The sequence below is a fragment of the Photinus pyralis genome, unplaced genomic scaffold (genome assembly GCF_008802855.1).
Source record: "Photinus pyralis isolate 1611_PpyrPB1 unplaced genomic scaffold, Ppyr1.3 Ppyr1.4_LG2, whole genome shotgun sequence".
In the NCBI taxonomy this organism is placed as follows: Eukaryota; Metazoa; Arthropoda; class Insecta; order Coleoptera; family Lampyridae; genus Photinus; species Photinus pyralis.
The window spans coordinates 50,192,202-50,207,475 of NW_022170403.1; the positions used below are offsets into that span (position 1 = coordinate 50,192,202).

The 15,274-nt window shown below is 36.2% G+C and overlaps 1 protein-coding gene across 5 annotated transcripts in view; it reads left to right on the top strand.

The window, feature by feature from the left end:
- The window catches only part of LOC116162871 (monocarboxylate transporter 10), a 25,664-nt gene extending 10,390 nt beyond the window's left edge, over positions 1–15,274 (top strand). For 2 of the 5 annotated variants that reach the window (XM_031476618.1, XM_031476617.1), the window contains one exon: positions 11,875–13,651. In XM_031476618.1, the coding sequence (XP_031332478.1) occupies positions 11,895–13,130 (1,236 nt within the window). In that variant the 5' untranslated portion in view covers positions 11,875–11,894 and the 3' untranslated portion in view covers positions 13,131–13,651. Of the gene's footprint in view, positions 1–801; positions 1,319–7,292; positions 7,631–11,874; positions 13,652–14,977 lie in introns of those variants that run through there. The other 3 variants (XM_031476616.1, XM_031476615.1, XM_031476619.1) reach the window with 3 other exon arrangements.

Genomic DNA, 15,274 nt, shown 5'->3' on the forward strand with positions numbered 1-15,274 from the left:
GGGGGGGGGGGGGGGGAAATAAAAAAGCTACAGAATTTCAGATGCAGAGGTGCACGGGAATTTTTTTAAAGTAGCTTTGACCCAATTTCAGCTGTTTTTTTGTTAAACTATCTATTGCCGCATTCATTTCCGAATACTGACGAAGTACAGAAAAAATATGAGAGTGTTGTGACTGTTAAGTCGGTGATGCCGTCGGTCGGTACCATCTTGCTTCGCTACTTATTAGATCCAATGGAGTTTCTTATTTCCTATTGTTGATCTTATGAAAGTTTTCATTAGTTTCTGTTTAGAAAATATAGTGTTAGTGCGCTTTTCAGACCCACGGGACACAGAGTCATCCCGCGTTGTGAGTTTGGGCTTGGGCAAAGATAATACCTGTATTACCTTCGTTTGGTCGTGGGATTCCTCTTTGTGTGTGGCCCACTGTGTTGGGCTCCATTCACTCCATAGCCAGATATGTACGTTTTAGGATGGGTAAACTTTGTTGGTAAACCCATTTTCATAAAAAATCGCTAGAAATTTGGTTGAAATGTAATTTGCGATTGTATTGTGGTGATGCAATTGACCTAGTAAAGCATATCAAAATAAGTTTCTTCAAAACATAATTTATCAACAAAAATGCAATGCGAAATTGGATAATTAACATCCAATATACTATCGCTATACGTGCGATATCGCTACTATTTCTAGCAATACTTTTACTTTCTGTTCTTAGCAGTAGATTAGGTCATTAGGATAATATTATTAAGCCAATCTTACGAGTGAGTATTGCACGGTCAATAACTGGAGTTTGGATTTACTCTGAGCAGTCGTATCGTAGTGAATGATAGGAGTAGGGGGCCAATACGGTTTTTAAATTAGAATTACCGCGCTTATAATTTATTTATATCTAAATAGGACTACTGTTGAAACGCGATCGAGCTCACTTGTAGTGCTTTACGTTGGTTATTATGTTACATTACCGTTCAAGTTTTTCGTAAATTAAAAACACGTGTCCCTCGATTTTATTTGCCTTAATTATTCATATTCGCCGATCAGAGTTTAACGATGGATGACGTACAGAGTACGTTAATAGACAACAATTTAAATGTTAAATCGATGCAAAATGGTGTTAAATCACCCAAAAAACTTATTGAAAATTCTGATCGGTCGCAAGTAATACCACCCGATGGGGGTGCAAGAGCTTGGATGGTTGTGATTTGTTCGTTTTGTTGCAACGGAATTTTGTTTGGAATTATTAATTCTAGTGGAGTTTTTCATCGAGAATTTTCAACATATTTAGAAAGTATCAACGATACCGCCGCCTCTCGTAAAGCAGGCAAGTACCTACCTATCTTTTTTTATAAACAATTTAAAAATGTATTGTAACAGTGAATAGATCACTATGCAAGACAACAAATCTATTTCATCATTCTTTGCAACTACTGCATTTTCGCTCATTTTTCAAATGTAATTTCATAGGATTTTTGGAGTAAAGGTTTCGGGTTTCAATTATGGTAATTTTGAGTAACGGGATAGGTACATAGGTACATAGGTACCTACTGATTATCATTGTGCGGAATAAAATTAGTTCCAAAAAATTTCTTAAATGACCCGGGAGGGTTGCGCCTTGTGGTATTTTACTTTAACAATCTGACCATGCTTAGTGTCCAATTTACTCTCACTCAAATTTACGTTTTTCATAAAATAGTATGCATTTCTTCCTTGACGGTTGTAGTGAATCAGAACCGACTAAAAATAGATAGGTAAAGTAGGTATAAATAACTGCACATTTTTTTAAAATTTCCATTCCATTTTGATTGTTAAAACAGAACTTTGTAATATGAATTTCTGAGCACCCTGATGTGTATAGATTTTTGAACAATTGTTTCATATTGGGTAAATCACAGGTATATTAGCTTCCCTGCGTTAGCTAGGCGGCTACTGCGATCACCGTTTTTTGGACATCATAAAATGTCTTTTTTTTCCGTCTGTATGTATGTGCGTACGTTCGTACGTGCATACGTTGGCAATTTTCCGAGGTAACAGCTCGACGGATTTTCTTCAAATTTTGGATTTGTATATTAGGCATACTGAAACGAAAAATAACGAACCGAACCGATATTTGAAAAAAAAATTACAAAAGTCCTCGTATGTGCATCGATGAGACTTCAGCGCATTTTTGGCGTGACGGATCAGTATTGCATTAGCAATCAGTATTTTATCAGAAAATTTTAATTATAAAATAAGGTATATGCAAACATATATTTCTTTATTAATTTTCACGAACTCTAATAATAATTGGACGATGGTATGAACAGTACGACTCGTAAACCGAACAATCAACAGTGTAGTTGACCATTTTGCCAAAAACTCCATCAATTATTGTTCCGCCATTCGTTGTCACTGTTCGGGGAGAGATGATCACTATATTGAATTTCTCTTGAAGAAATGTCTCTACCCGATTTCCGACAGTTAATGGGAAATTAAAGTCTCCCATAATCAAGACGTCTTCAGTTGCCTCAATGAAATCCCCGATCTCCGATAACGCTGCAATCAACAAGTTGACCTCCTTTACTAGGAGCATCAGTGGTTCAAATTTCAAAGAAATATCTCCATAAATAAGAAAGTTGGCATTGCGCAGTCACTGCGCATGCCTACACATAATTTTTACTATTTGCGAAATGTTTGCCTTTACTAGAAGCATCTGTGATTCAAATTTCAAAGAAATATCTCCATAAATAGGAAAGTTGGCATTGCGCAGGGACTGCGCATGCGCACACATAATTTTTAGTATGTGCGCAATGTTTGCCCTTACTAGAAGCATCTGTGGTTAAAATTTCAAAGAAATATCTCCATAAATAAGAAAGTTGGCAATGCGCAGTCTGCGCAAAATAGAGAGTGCAATAAAACTGTCTGAAATGGGCAAATATAGACCATAGCAGCTATCAATTAGCGAAAACCCGAAGTCTCTAGGTGTCCCAGGGGCCGAGATCTCGATGGAACGGACGGGCGGACGGACAGACGGAAACACGAGCACATAAGCGTTACCTCAACTTCGTTGTGTTACGCTAAAAACCGCTCAGACCTGGATACGATATTTTTAACCAAAATTATACCACAAACTGTAAAACTCATCACCGTGTTATGATTTTGATTAGTTTTCACCTTGAAGTAATTATCCTAGATAAGTCATATTAGTGACCGTAGTTAGGCAATGCCAAAAGTATATTTTATAAAAAAAGCCATTCCTCTACGTCAATCGGATCGGCTTAAAATCGATATACGCACGGACAAGTTTTCAAGCGGCGTTAGTTATTTCGCAAATTCTAATTAAACGCAACCACTACGGGTTTAATGAATGTCCATTGCGCCAATAACTCGACAAGACGGAGATAATGCAAAAAACCGGACCTCTCTACGATGTCTAGATCAAAAGTTTTTCAATCCGCCCAGCCAGCCAGCCAGCCAGCCAGCCGGACAAAGTGAAATGATAAGCTCCTTTTTGTTACCAAAAATGCGCTAAAAATTTGGAGCGCCGCAACGGCATCGAACTTTTTTTTTCAAATAGCAACCTAAAATTTTTATTAAGTTATTCGAAAGATCTTATTTTTCTGTGTATGTACAGCTTACAAATATTGTGCCAGGTGTTATTACAAAAAAACTGAGAAAAAAAAATGTCAAATTAAAAAAACTAAAAACATTTCTAAGGTCATTGACAACATAATGAGGGTGTAGTGCCATGTTAAGGGATAAGTTGTAAAATGTCATTCTTATTCTTACGTCAAAAGGAGCTTTGTGTTTACTGACGTTAGATAATAAATGAATTATTGGTAATAAGTATTAGTAATAAACACAAACAACAGTAAAAAAAAGCGAAGACGTTAAACGGCGAAGAGCGCTTTTTGGTCTGAGGGGAGCTAGGAAGCTTTTCTGTCAAGAATTTGACTCACTTTTTATGCAAATCCGAGCGCAAATCATGAAAACAATGTTTTCTGTTTCAGCGATAAAACACTCCTTCGCTATAAAACAATAATGAATTACTTTAAAAAAGTTTTTGAGGCACTTAAGCTTTACTGAATCACTTTTGATTAGCTCGGATTAGTAGGTAGTTTTGTTAAATGCTATGTCGATACCATAGTATTCCTGCTTTCGTGCTCGGGGAGGGGGGGGGGGGTGGAACATAGAAAACATGTAGTACGTACATAAAAACAACGAGAAAACGTAACAAAAATTAAATGTTTCATTTTATTGTTTCCCTTGGTGTGGAGACCAGTGGATATTAATGGGTTCCGTGTGCTGGTATGATCTGAAGGACTTATTATCGTTTCCATGTGATTTTTATCCATTAATTACAAATAATCCAACAATATGTAGGGTTCTGTAAAATTTCTTTGTGTGCGGGCGGAGAGGATCTGACGCTGCGGTCAATTTTTTGGTTGATACATAATTTAATTTTTTAACTTTGACATTTTTTTCTTCATTTTTTTGTAACAAATCTTGGCACAAGATGATATTCTTGCTATGTCAACTCCTGTCTTGCTCCTAAGTTAGTTTCCGCCGACTTCGCCGCCGACGAGATTTTATTTACAAAATCGTTACTTACGAGGTTATTTACTTAAAAGTCAGGAAAATGACACATTACTGGCGAGGAAATATTGAAGTGCGAGGCCCCTTGGGGCCGAGTACTTTAATTTCCGAATCAAGCAATGTCATTTTACTGACGAGTGTTGTATTAAATTTTACACGAAATCGTATTTTAATATAAAATTTTAATTTTCATATAGAACTTTTGATTAATGTCAATCTGTCAGTGTGACAAGAGTCACTATAGACATTTAGCAATGTAACAAATGCGGCCAGTAAAGTGACGTTGCGGCCAGTAAAGTGACAAGCGGCAGGAAACGTAGTCAGCTCTGCCCCTGTCATGGAAACTAAAATTTCCTGACAGAAAGTAGGCATGAAAATGAAGGTTTTAGGACGATTTTGGGTAAAATACGATTTCATTTTTTGGGGTAATGGCCCGTATGAATAAAAGTAAGTAAATGCTTATACTTGCAAAATTCAAAGTAAATACTCGTAAGTGCCCCTTTATACTGGTTTGTTTAGCAGCGCTGCACTGCGTCCTGTCTTTCTGCTTAGCAGCGCTCCTAAGTCGTCCAGTGCGAAGGAGCACTTACGAGTAATTACTTTGAATTTTGCAAGTATATATTTGCTTACTTTTATTCATACGGGCCAATGTTTAGAAGTAACTTATCTATAAAACTGTCGGTATACTTCTTCCATAAATCGTCTTGATCGGGAGTAAAATAATCAAACAGATTAGCGCAATAATCGGTGCAAAACATCTAATCTTTAAACAATCGGTATTCAGTTGCTATAAATTTAAAAAAATAGTCCGAACATTTTGTACCTATATAAAAGTCTAAATTTATAAAATAGTTTCTTTACACATTTTTTTTAAAACAACTTGAGTTTTTATCGCGGGTGCTCTTATGGAAATTTGCATTGGGTGCAGTGGGTACAGAAGACTCTTAAAGTTTTGGCATTACCAATGGATATATTTCTTCAAGGCATCCCAATAGCCCTTTGTGAGTACTCTCCTCCGACAATCTGTTCTTGAGATAATATAAGGAATTGTAACCAATCACAATAAGGGGTCGAGGAGGAGGACTATGGTTGGCAGAAATTACTTTCGTTGAGACTTGATACTTGTGTACTACTAAAGACATGCGTATGCAAAATCTGAGACCAAATGGCTGTTGCAACAGTAAAACGCACGTTTTATTTCCAAAAACAGCATCTCAGGAAATAATTCATGGGGGGGGGGGGGGGGAGGCTTCAGACAGCGAAATTTGATTAGGAAGTGCTGCAGTTGACGGAATCCTGGTAAATAGATTGGCACAGGTAGTGTATAAGACTCCACTTAACAATATGCAAAAGCTAAGACACAGAGTAACACAGGAATGTAGACAAATGATAAGAGATACTTTTGTTAATCTCCGTAAAGAGTTTCAACATAGATTGTACTATTTATCTATGTACTAGTAGAGACCATTTTGAGATTAGGAGGGAGTACATATTAGAATTTTAAAGTGATGGTACCTGGTGGTGTGGAACTAACTACTAATAAACCAAGGCACATTAGACTTCCTCCTAGCCGAGCTCCTAGCTATCTAAATGACCGTATTTTTGTAATTTTTGTTAAAATTACAAATGCCATCGGCCGGTGGTGCGTTGTGAAATTATCCTTAAGATTTATTACTCAAGAAGAACCTTATACAGAACGCTAAAAATATGAAGGCGGGGTTTTTCTTATAATGGAAAATTTCTTTTTTTCTCCACCGATGAATTTTACACGCAAAAACAAGGGCATTTGTTAGTTTTGTAATTACATTCCTATCAGGGCTGGATTTAGCATGGTGCTATGTGGGACCCGGGACCATAGCGGCAAATTTTTAGGGGCTGCAAAAACCCAAATTTGGGAAATAATTCTACAGTAGGTACTATCGTGGAAAAATACCGTAACCTCATAAGAAATTGGAGTTGGAATGTTACGCACACTCTTGCCAACTTAAAAGTAATCATGAAATATGAAGTAACATAACCTCACATTTCGCCGAAATTATTGTGAAGTTTGTATTAAGATCGTCGAAAATTGAGGGCTTCTCCCGCTTTTGTTGAAAACGCTTAATTAGGGTGCCCTCCACTCCAGCCATGTTATCAATTTCATGGTTGTACCAGGGGTGGGGGGGTTTAATAACTTCACGTAACCATCAGATGCTCTGAATTCTCTGAAATACTATTCAGTGGTTACAGATAAACTTTATTTCAATAACAGTTTATAAATCTCATAATTAATATAACAAATGTGTTTATTTTTTTCATTTGCCTATTATATGCCAGTTATACATGTCATATGAAATATATAAAGCCGTCTATGACGCCCGAGGTCATAGTGAGAGGCCCTCAAACGGCCTGTCAAATATATTGATGAAGTTATATTATGTAATAAAAAAAGTTGCTACTTGATTCGTATGAAGCATTTTAATGTTGGTCAAACAATAATCATAACACATGTATATATTGGAAATGCATTATTTGGAACGATGAAAAATCAAATTGTGTATGCACCTCAGGCATTATTCGATATTTTCCGTCGTCTCGGTTAAGGACTGGACCAACTTGCGGTAAGTAATTTAGAATTTTTTTTACAAAATGCGACTTTTGAGGGCGTACTACATATCTCTCAAGGAGGCATTTTGGAAAAAATAGTTGTTTAGGACCTGGATGCTGAACTTTTGATCATTACTTAGCAAATATCATTGTTGAATACGTGCAGGTAGATCGATTTCTATCGCAAAAGCCATGTTATTTCCGTATAATTTTATATTTCTTCGCACTTATCCTATTACACTTGTGTAACATAGATCGATATTCCAGGTGTTAATCTATTTATATTTAAACTGTAAATTACCACACGGAATTATTACCTATAACCGTATAACCACAATCAAGTATCACTTTCATTCCTTTTATTACAATGAAAAGTCAAGGATTAATATAAAAGTGGAGTGTGTGGGAAAAAAGTTTATTCCTTTTGTTGTATGTCGGTTTCATGTTTGATCTTAAATTGTATATTTCCGTACAAGTGATGAATTTGTTGACCTATGAAATACACCCACTTATTTTCGCTCCGTTACTTAAATGTTGATCTTTACAATTAATTATTAACTGCTTAGTAGAGGTCCGTGAAGTTGACGGGACCCAAACCGATTTCTTTACGTTTATAAGTGGGAATCGTTTGTTTATCGTTTGTTTAGGTTTGTTCAGCCATTTTTGACGTTTGTTTATGTTGGCGTCTAACGAAAATCAAAATAGGTTATGGGTGCCGCCAGCTTCACGTCATCGGCATCCATGGTAGGATTTTGCACTTTTATTGATTGCAATCGTTTGTTTATGATTTGTTTAGCCACAGCTGAGGGTTGTTTAGATCGGTGTCTTAGGACATTGGACGAGGGTCTTAGGTTCGCCAGTAACGGTCATAACGACTCATAATGACTTTTGAATTAGAACAGCAAAGTATTCCTCACAACCGTTAAAGGGTTAAGGAAGGAACTTATGTATTATTAGCTAGGATCCTATCAGGCTTCTCAATATGGCGGACGTTCATACGCGCAGTGGCGTACCTACACACATTAAATTTTTATTTTTTTGGCGGATAGTGTACTGAAAGTACTACAGACAGATTCATCACTTCTTATAAACCAAATCCATCTATCTAAAAGGAAACCTGAAAAGTAGATGTATTTCAAAATGTTGTTTTACACAGTTTTATACACTATTGCTACGGTAATGGATTTGTATCACAACCTGCAAAATGAATGAAATTAAATATCGTGAAAAAACCATTTTAAGAAATATAACATGGTTACCACCTATGAAATGTAATTTTCGTTTCTTCTGTAGCTTTTGACTTTATTATATTACACGATTTACAGCTAGCTAACCATTGTAGGTATTTCATTTTACCGTAAATGTCAATTAACTGCAAAAGTCGGTCATATTGAGAAGCCTAATTGGATCCCAACAAGCGTACGTCTTATGTATGTACCCTCTTTCCTCAATTTTTTATTTCAATGCAAAATATCATAACAGTACTGCAGAAATAGTTATTATTAAATGTAAAAGAGTAGATGTGGGACAATCTCTTCTATGCCAGAAATGTTTTTACGGACTTTATTCACTAGTCCATCGTGAAGGTCCCAAGAATCGCTCGCAAGTCTTCGATTGTAGCAAGTGTAGTGCCCCGGGCGAAAAGCTACCACTCCAAGCAGTTGATGAGTACACTCAGATATTTTAATTGTTTTTGGTATTTGATTCAAACGCACAGGACTATTGTTGGATTGATTTTTGAATGGCAGCTGTGTGCCAATAAAATCGGTATCGACTAATATGTGGTTGTGGGTAGTTATTGAACCTGTACAATCGTGATGTGGTCTTTTGTTACGTAAGCGGTCTTGACCCGGCTGGAACTGTAGTCCTAACGATTTGTGTATTGCAGGTACAATTGATTGGATTCCTTCGTTAACTATCGTTGCAGGATCTGTATCGACCACAACGAAGTCTATTTTTTTTGGTCGCTGACAACCAGTACTGCAGTTTAAAGTTAGTGTAATTGAAGGATAGCGATCAAGCAATTGGCGTGCTAATCGTACTATATTGATGGTACAATCGTACTCTACGACTGTTCGATTGGAACGTAAAGGTTTTGGAAGCATAATGTTTGGTTGGAGTATTTAGCGAAGTGCTTCAGCCCGGTATTCATATGTTGCCTTTATAGCTCCTACAGTTGCTAAACTTTTCGCCGTTTTAAAAAACAAAATGTCACTTTGCAGATCAACAAATTGTCGATATGCTTCTATAGTTCTATGTAAGCATTACTCGCACCATGGGTGCCGCTGACGTGAAGCTGGCGGCACCCATAACCTATTTTTCGTACTTCCGAGACTAAAGTGACAACTTCACTCCGTTATGACAAGTACTGAAGTGTCACTTTTTGTCCCGCCGGGATTAAATTTGGACGAAAATCCCGGAAGGATGAAATTACTAACGAGGCAATTTCAGTACGTTGTTCCACATTTTGTATGCGGCACCACTTCTTAAACGTATCGTACTGCTGCTCATATACTTTTTTGGATTTCGGTGGTATCAATTCTTTACCTAGTTGGCTGCTTTTTATCAATATCAAATACACCTTTGTCACCCACCACCAAAATTATGACACTAGCAATGACAGTTTCCAAATTATTTTTGTTACCATAGCATAGGGATTGTCATACCAACGCAACGTTCCTATGGTAACTTGTTAAGCAGCGATTTTTTGAAAGAACGCGTTCTCTAACTCCATACAGATTTAGTGTTTCAGTTTCGGAAGTACGAAAAATATCGTATATACCTTGCGACTGAAGTAGTGGTCTTAATCCCTCAGGTAAATTATGGCCCTCCCTTCGGTCGGGTCATAAACTTTACCTTCGGGATTAAAAGTACTACTTCAGTCCCGCGGTATATAATCAGGGCCGCCGCGCCGTTAGCCTCGACCGGCCCCGGGAATATTTTTTGACCGGGCCCCTATAATTGAAATTTTTTGTTGTCCATCACCCTTATCTTAAACTAGACATTTTCAATATTTACTACTTGGATTTAAAAGAGAACATTTGAATAATTTTCATACAGACACCGCAATTTTCATAATTTATTATGAATTGTTAGAATTCAAATAACCAAATTGCAATTTAACTCTGCGGATTTTCTTATTAGCAAAAGTGAATATCACTCGCTCAAAATTAATTTCTCTAGCAAGTTGTGTTTCAAGAGCTAATGTGCCGAGATTGATCTAACGATCTTGACCCATAGTCGATCTCAAACGGTTTTTTACCTAGCGAGCCTTGTGCCACTGCGACGTAATTAGGAAATTTTGCTCACTGGTATGGTTTTTTAAATCTTCTGCTGTGCATTTTTTTATATTCTACTCTCTCATATAGAGATATGCATATGCAGATTTCTGTTAAAAATACAATTAAAAATCAATTCAAAATCTCTTTTGGCCGGGCCCCCAGAATATGACCGGGCCCCGGGGCAAATGCCCCGGCTTCCCCCCCTTATCGGCGGCCCTGTATATAATATACTATTGATTTTCGTTAGACGCCAACCTAAACCCTCATCCAATGTCCTAAGACACCGATCTAAACAACCCTCAGCTGTGGCTAAACAAATCATAAACAAACGATTGCAATCAATAAAAGTGCAAAATCCTACCATGGATGCCGCTGACGTGAAGCTGGCGGCACCCATAACCTATTTTGATTTTCGTTAGACGCCAACCTAAACAAACGTAAAAAATGGCTGAACAAACCTAAACAAACGATAAACAAATGAATTCCACCTATAAATGTAAAGAAATTGGTTTGGGTGCCGTCAACTTCACAGACCTGCTTAGTAGAACAGTCATTTAACAGATCAACTGGCTTAGGAGTATTTATTATTGATCTAGTAGAATTGGTAAATGTATTTTATGCATGATTAAAAATGTACCTACTATTTATTACTTTACATTATTAGTATTTTCTTTGGTTCTTTTTTTTTATTCCGCTGAGAAAGTAAAGACATTTTGAATTAGATACATATGGTACCTTGGGGGGTGGCTGTTCGCGATAAATATTAAATTTTTAAGTTTTTGTTTTATTAAGCTATTTACAAACATTTAAACATCTTGATATTGTAGTTACGTTGTGCGTCCCTTTATTAATGACATTAAAAATACTCGTTGAAAGTGAACCTCGCAAGATGATTGACGAATTTGAAAGCGGCACAACCGTGCTTCAAGTTCCTCACATTTTTTTAAGTTCCAATTTGGTTTATTTAATGGAATGATTAGCAATATTCCGTATTATGGAAATGTCCAAAATTATCCTGATAATTTAGCATTTTGACAGCCAACAAAAGCACGAATTAATTGTCTTTAACCTTTTTACCGGTTGGCGTTTTATGTAGTATACAGAGTAGAGGTGCACAGTTTTGATGGATAAATTTGTTTATAACGTAGCTAGCCTCTCCAAATATAGCGCAAGGAAATGTTTTGCTCCTTGGACCTCAACGCCTTCGTGGTAACAATTTATTTAACACTATTTTGTCGTCGTTTAAAACAATACCAAACACAACAATTTAATTCAATATTGCTATGCGATGGCAGATCACCAAATTGTACATTAAAAGAGGGGGTTACGGTTTGATCTGCATCTTCTGTAACCACTAACTCTCAATAACATTAATAGTAATATACTCGTAGTCATTTTATTTGTGTACATTTATTAATATTAATATTGTTTGTTGCAGCTTTGGTGGAGTCGTTAAGTATGGGTACAGTATTCGTAATGTCACCAGTAGCGGGTGTTTTAACGGACAGTATTGGTCTACGGACGACGACGTTCCTGGGCGGTGCGATAGCATCGGGAGGAATGCTTGTGTCGTCGTTCTGTGACTACAACGTCGACGCTTTAAATTTTACGTTCGGTGTAATGTACGGTTTCGGTGGTGCGTTGGCGTATACCCCATCATTGGCAATTCTCGGACATTATTTTAAAAAGCGGTTAGGAATTGTGAACGGAATTGTTACGTCGGGAAGTTCTACGTTTACGATAGTAATGTCATATCTCATAGATTGGTTGCTTAAAAATGTAAAAATTGCATGGACCTTTCGAATTTTGGCGCTACTGGTAGCGGTAATAATGGGCTGTGCAGTAGTTTTTAAACCACTGAACTTTGTCGAGAAGAAAGATGCAAAGACGATGTGTAAGACTGCCTTTAACGTGTCTATTTGGAAAAATAAGAAGTACGTAATTTGGGCATTGCTGATACCATTTTCGTTGTTTGGATATTTTGTTGTTTATGTTCATATGCCAAAATTTGTGGAAGTGGTAATATCGAAAGATGCAGATGGGAAGCTACCAGTAACTTGCATAGGCATTACCTCACTGTTCGGCCGATTGATTTTTGGCTATCTTGCTGATTTACCTAAAGTCAACCGGATATATTTACAGCAACTGGCATTGTTTGTGATGGGGGTGATGACAATGTTAATGCCCGCATGTGATACGTTTGGATTATTGCTTGCGACAACTCTTTGTTTGGGTTTATTTGACGGTTGTTTTATATCAATGGTTGGACCTGTCGCATTTAAATTATGCGGCCAAGATGGAGCAACACAAGCGATTGGTTTTATTCTTGGCTTGTGTTCTGTACCTTTAACACTTGGACCATATTTGGCTGGCGCTTTATACGATAAAACTGGCTCCTATGTCACAGCTTTTGTCTGCGCTGGAATTCCGCCAATTATCGGGTCAATTGCTTTATTTGCAATTAAGTTTGTAAAATCTCCCGCAACTGTAGCCGATGCAGCCGAACAGCCTTTGCAGAAACACAAACATCTAAATGGTGACATCCTGAACGATTCTTTATCTTACAACAAAAAGGACGAGTACCTTAATAGTTCAGGTAGGCTTTTAACATCTGATACTGTAACTTCCTCTCTTAATTGTGATGTAACGGGTAACTGTACAAATCAAAGACGTTACGATTATACAATACTGTAACTACTGTAAGGGTAGTACTTGTTAATTGCCATGTGTGATTCAACCTGTGATATACGTTTTACTGTCATTTAACGTAATCTTATGCCCGTGTTCCTATAGTGTTAGAATCAGTAACGAAACAAATAAGATTACCGTTTACCGCCCTTTTAAATGGCTTCTCAACACTATAGGATTAGTAACATTAGAATAAGTAAACATGATTAAAAGTTTTATCTTTCAGAAAAATATTTTGTAACCCTGATGTCTTGTCGAAGTTAGGTACTTAAGTTTTACTTTTAATTATACTCGATTTCATAAACGATGTTACACTACCTTTGAATCTCGCTTTGAATACCACGTAGGTTAGGTGCTCGAAAATTTTTAATCAATGATTAAAATTAATCATCGTTTGTGAAACCGCGGGCATTAGCCTCTGTAAGTTTAATTACACATCTTGTCCGTTTCAGTTGCGCTGAGCTTAGCGTAGGTTTTTAATTGTATGTAGATATTTGGAAATTCTTTAAAAAAAGCATCTTGTATAATTCGTTCGATATATTTTGCATTGACTGTTGCAATTTATAACAACATACAATGTGGGTGTTTAAATAAAAATATAAATAATGTTGCTATCATTCCCAAATCGTTAAGGGAGGTTATCAAAAATGACACACATTTCACTTTTACTCTGGTCATATAAATTACAAATTTTTATCACTTGTACCGACGTACAAGGATAATCAATTAGAAGTTATTAAAAGTTCTTGTTTCATTAACTGTTATGACCAACATTCAAGAATGCTTTTCATAATTCAACAAATTTTAAATATTCATATTGTGGATAACAAAAAATGAACTTCAATAATATCTATCGTGTACTGCTAGCGAAGGGTCAATTTGTGAGATAGAAGTAACATAATTGAGTAGTTTATGCGCCATCAATCAAATAAATTAAAATTAAACGACTACAGAATGTGCCCGCTATAATAATTCATTTCAAACAACGTACTCTGCATAAACGTATTACATTTTGATTTAAAATATGTCACCCTTATTCCTAATTTCTATTTTAAAATCACAACAAGAGTGTCAACTTTAAGATTTGAAAATGAAATGTCTAGATAAGCGAAAAGTAACATTTTTTTAAGATTGAACTCTTTTGTGTCAATAGGTATAGTCAGGTTATATAAGTTCTTGAAACAATGACAAAGAAATAGATACTAACCAACCAACCAAGGCTGGGTCAAGTTAACTGGGCCACTAAAGTTTTCTGGGTCCCTACGTCAATCGCATGCGTCTTGTAAGGCACCTTGGTTCCTTGATTTGTGTTCATCTAGTGACCCAATAATCCCGCCATTTTACTTTTAACTCTCTTATATAATGGCTTTTCACTTACTTCTTCTAAAGGTGACAACTAAGTAATAAACCAGGTCAAGCTTGGCCACTGGAACAAAATGAAACACTTGACAGTGGGTTCAACTGAATCTCTGCGTCAGTGTGTAGTTCACTGAATCGAAGGTGTTCGCGATCAAAGTCAATTTCAACTGACCAATTGTGGAAAGGTTTACTCAGGTATCGAGTAAAATTTACAATTACTATTGATACCATATAGCAAGAATCTCTCTACTTATTTATATTTTAGATTATTGAGAAAGCTAGAATGTAAATGGTGCTAAAATATATACCTAACCAAAACAGTTTACTGATATTTTATTATTTAATTATATTTTTGTACTCGCAGTTTTACGTATTGAATGTATGAATCTGTAAAAATCTGTTTTCACGATGTGACAAGCAGAATTTTAAAAATAAATACTTACTATACATGCATCCCTTATTATTTTCGTCTAATTTTGATTCATATTTTGCAGACGCTGTTGGTCAGCGGTGTGAAGGTGGCCCAAACGTAACGAATCGAATTTAATTTTGTGTTTGTTTTAATGTGTGCTTTGTTATAATTCTGCTAGTTCTGTCGTTAAAAGTATGATTTTATGCAAAAAGCTTTGCGTTTATTTATTTTTGTGTAGGTTAATTATTTAACTATATTTTAAGGACTTTTAAAAAGTGCTTAAGTGTGAAGTATCTTACTTACATTTTGGATTCTTTTGGTATTTTTATATTGTAATCAGTTGTTTGTAATTTTATATGAATATATTTATTGTCAATAA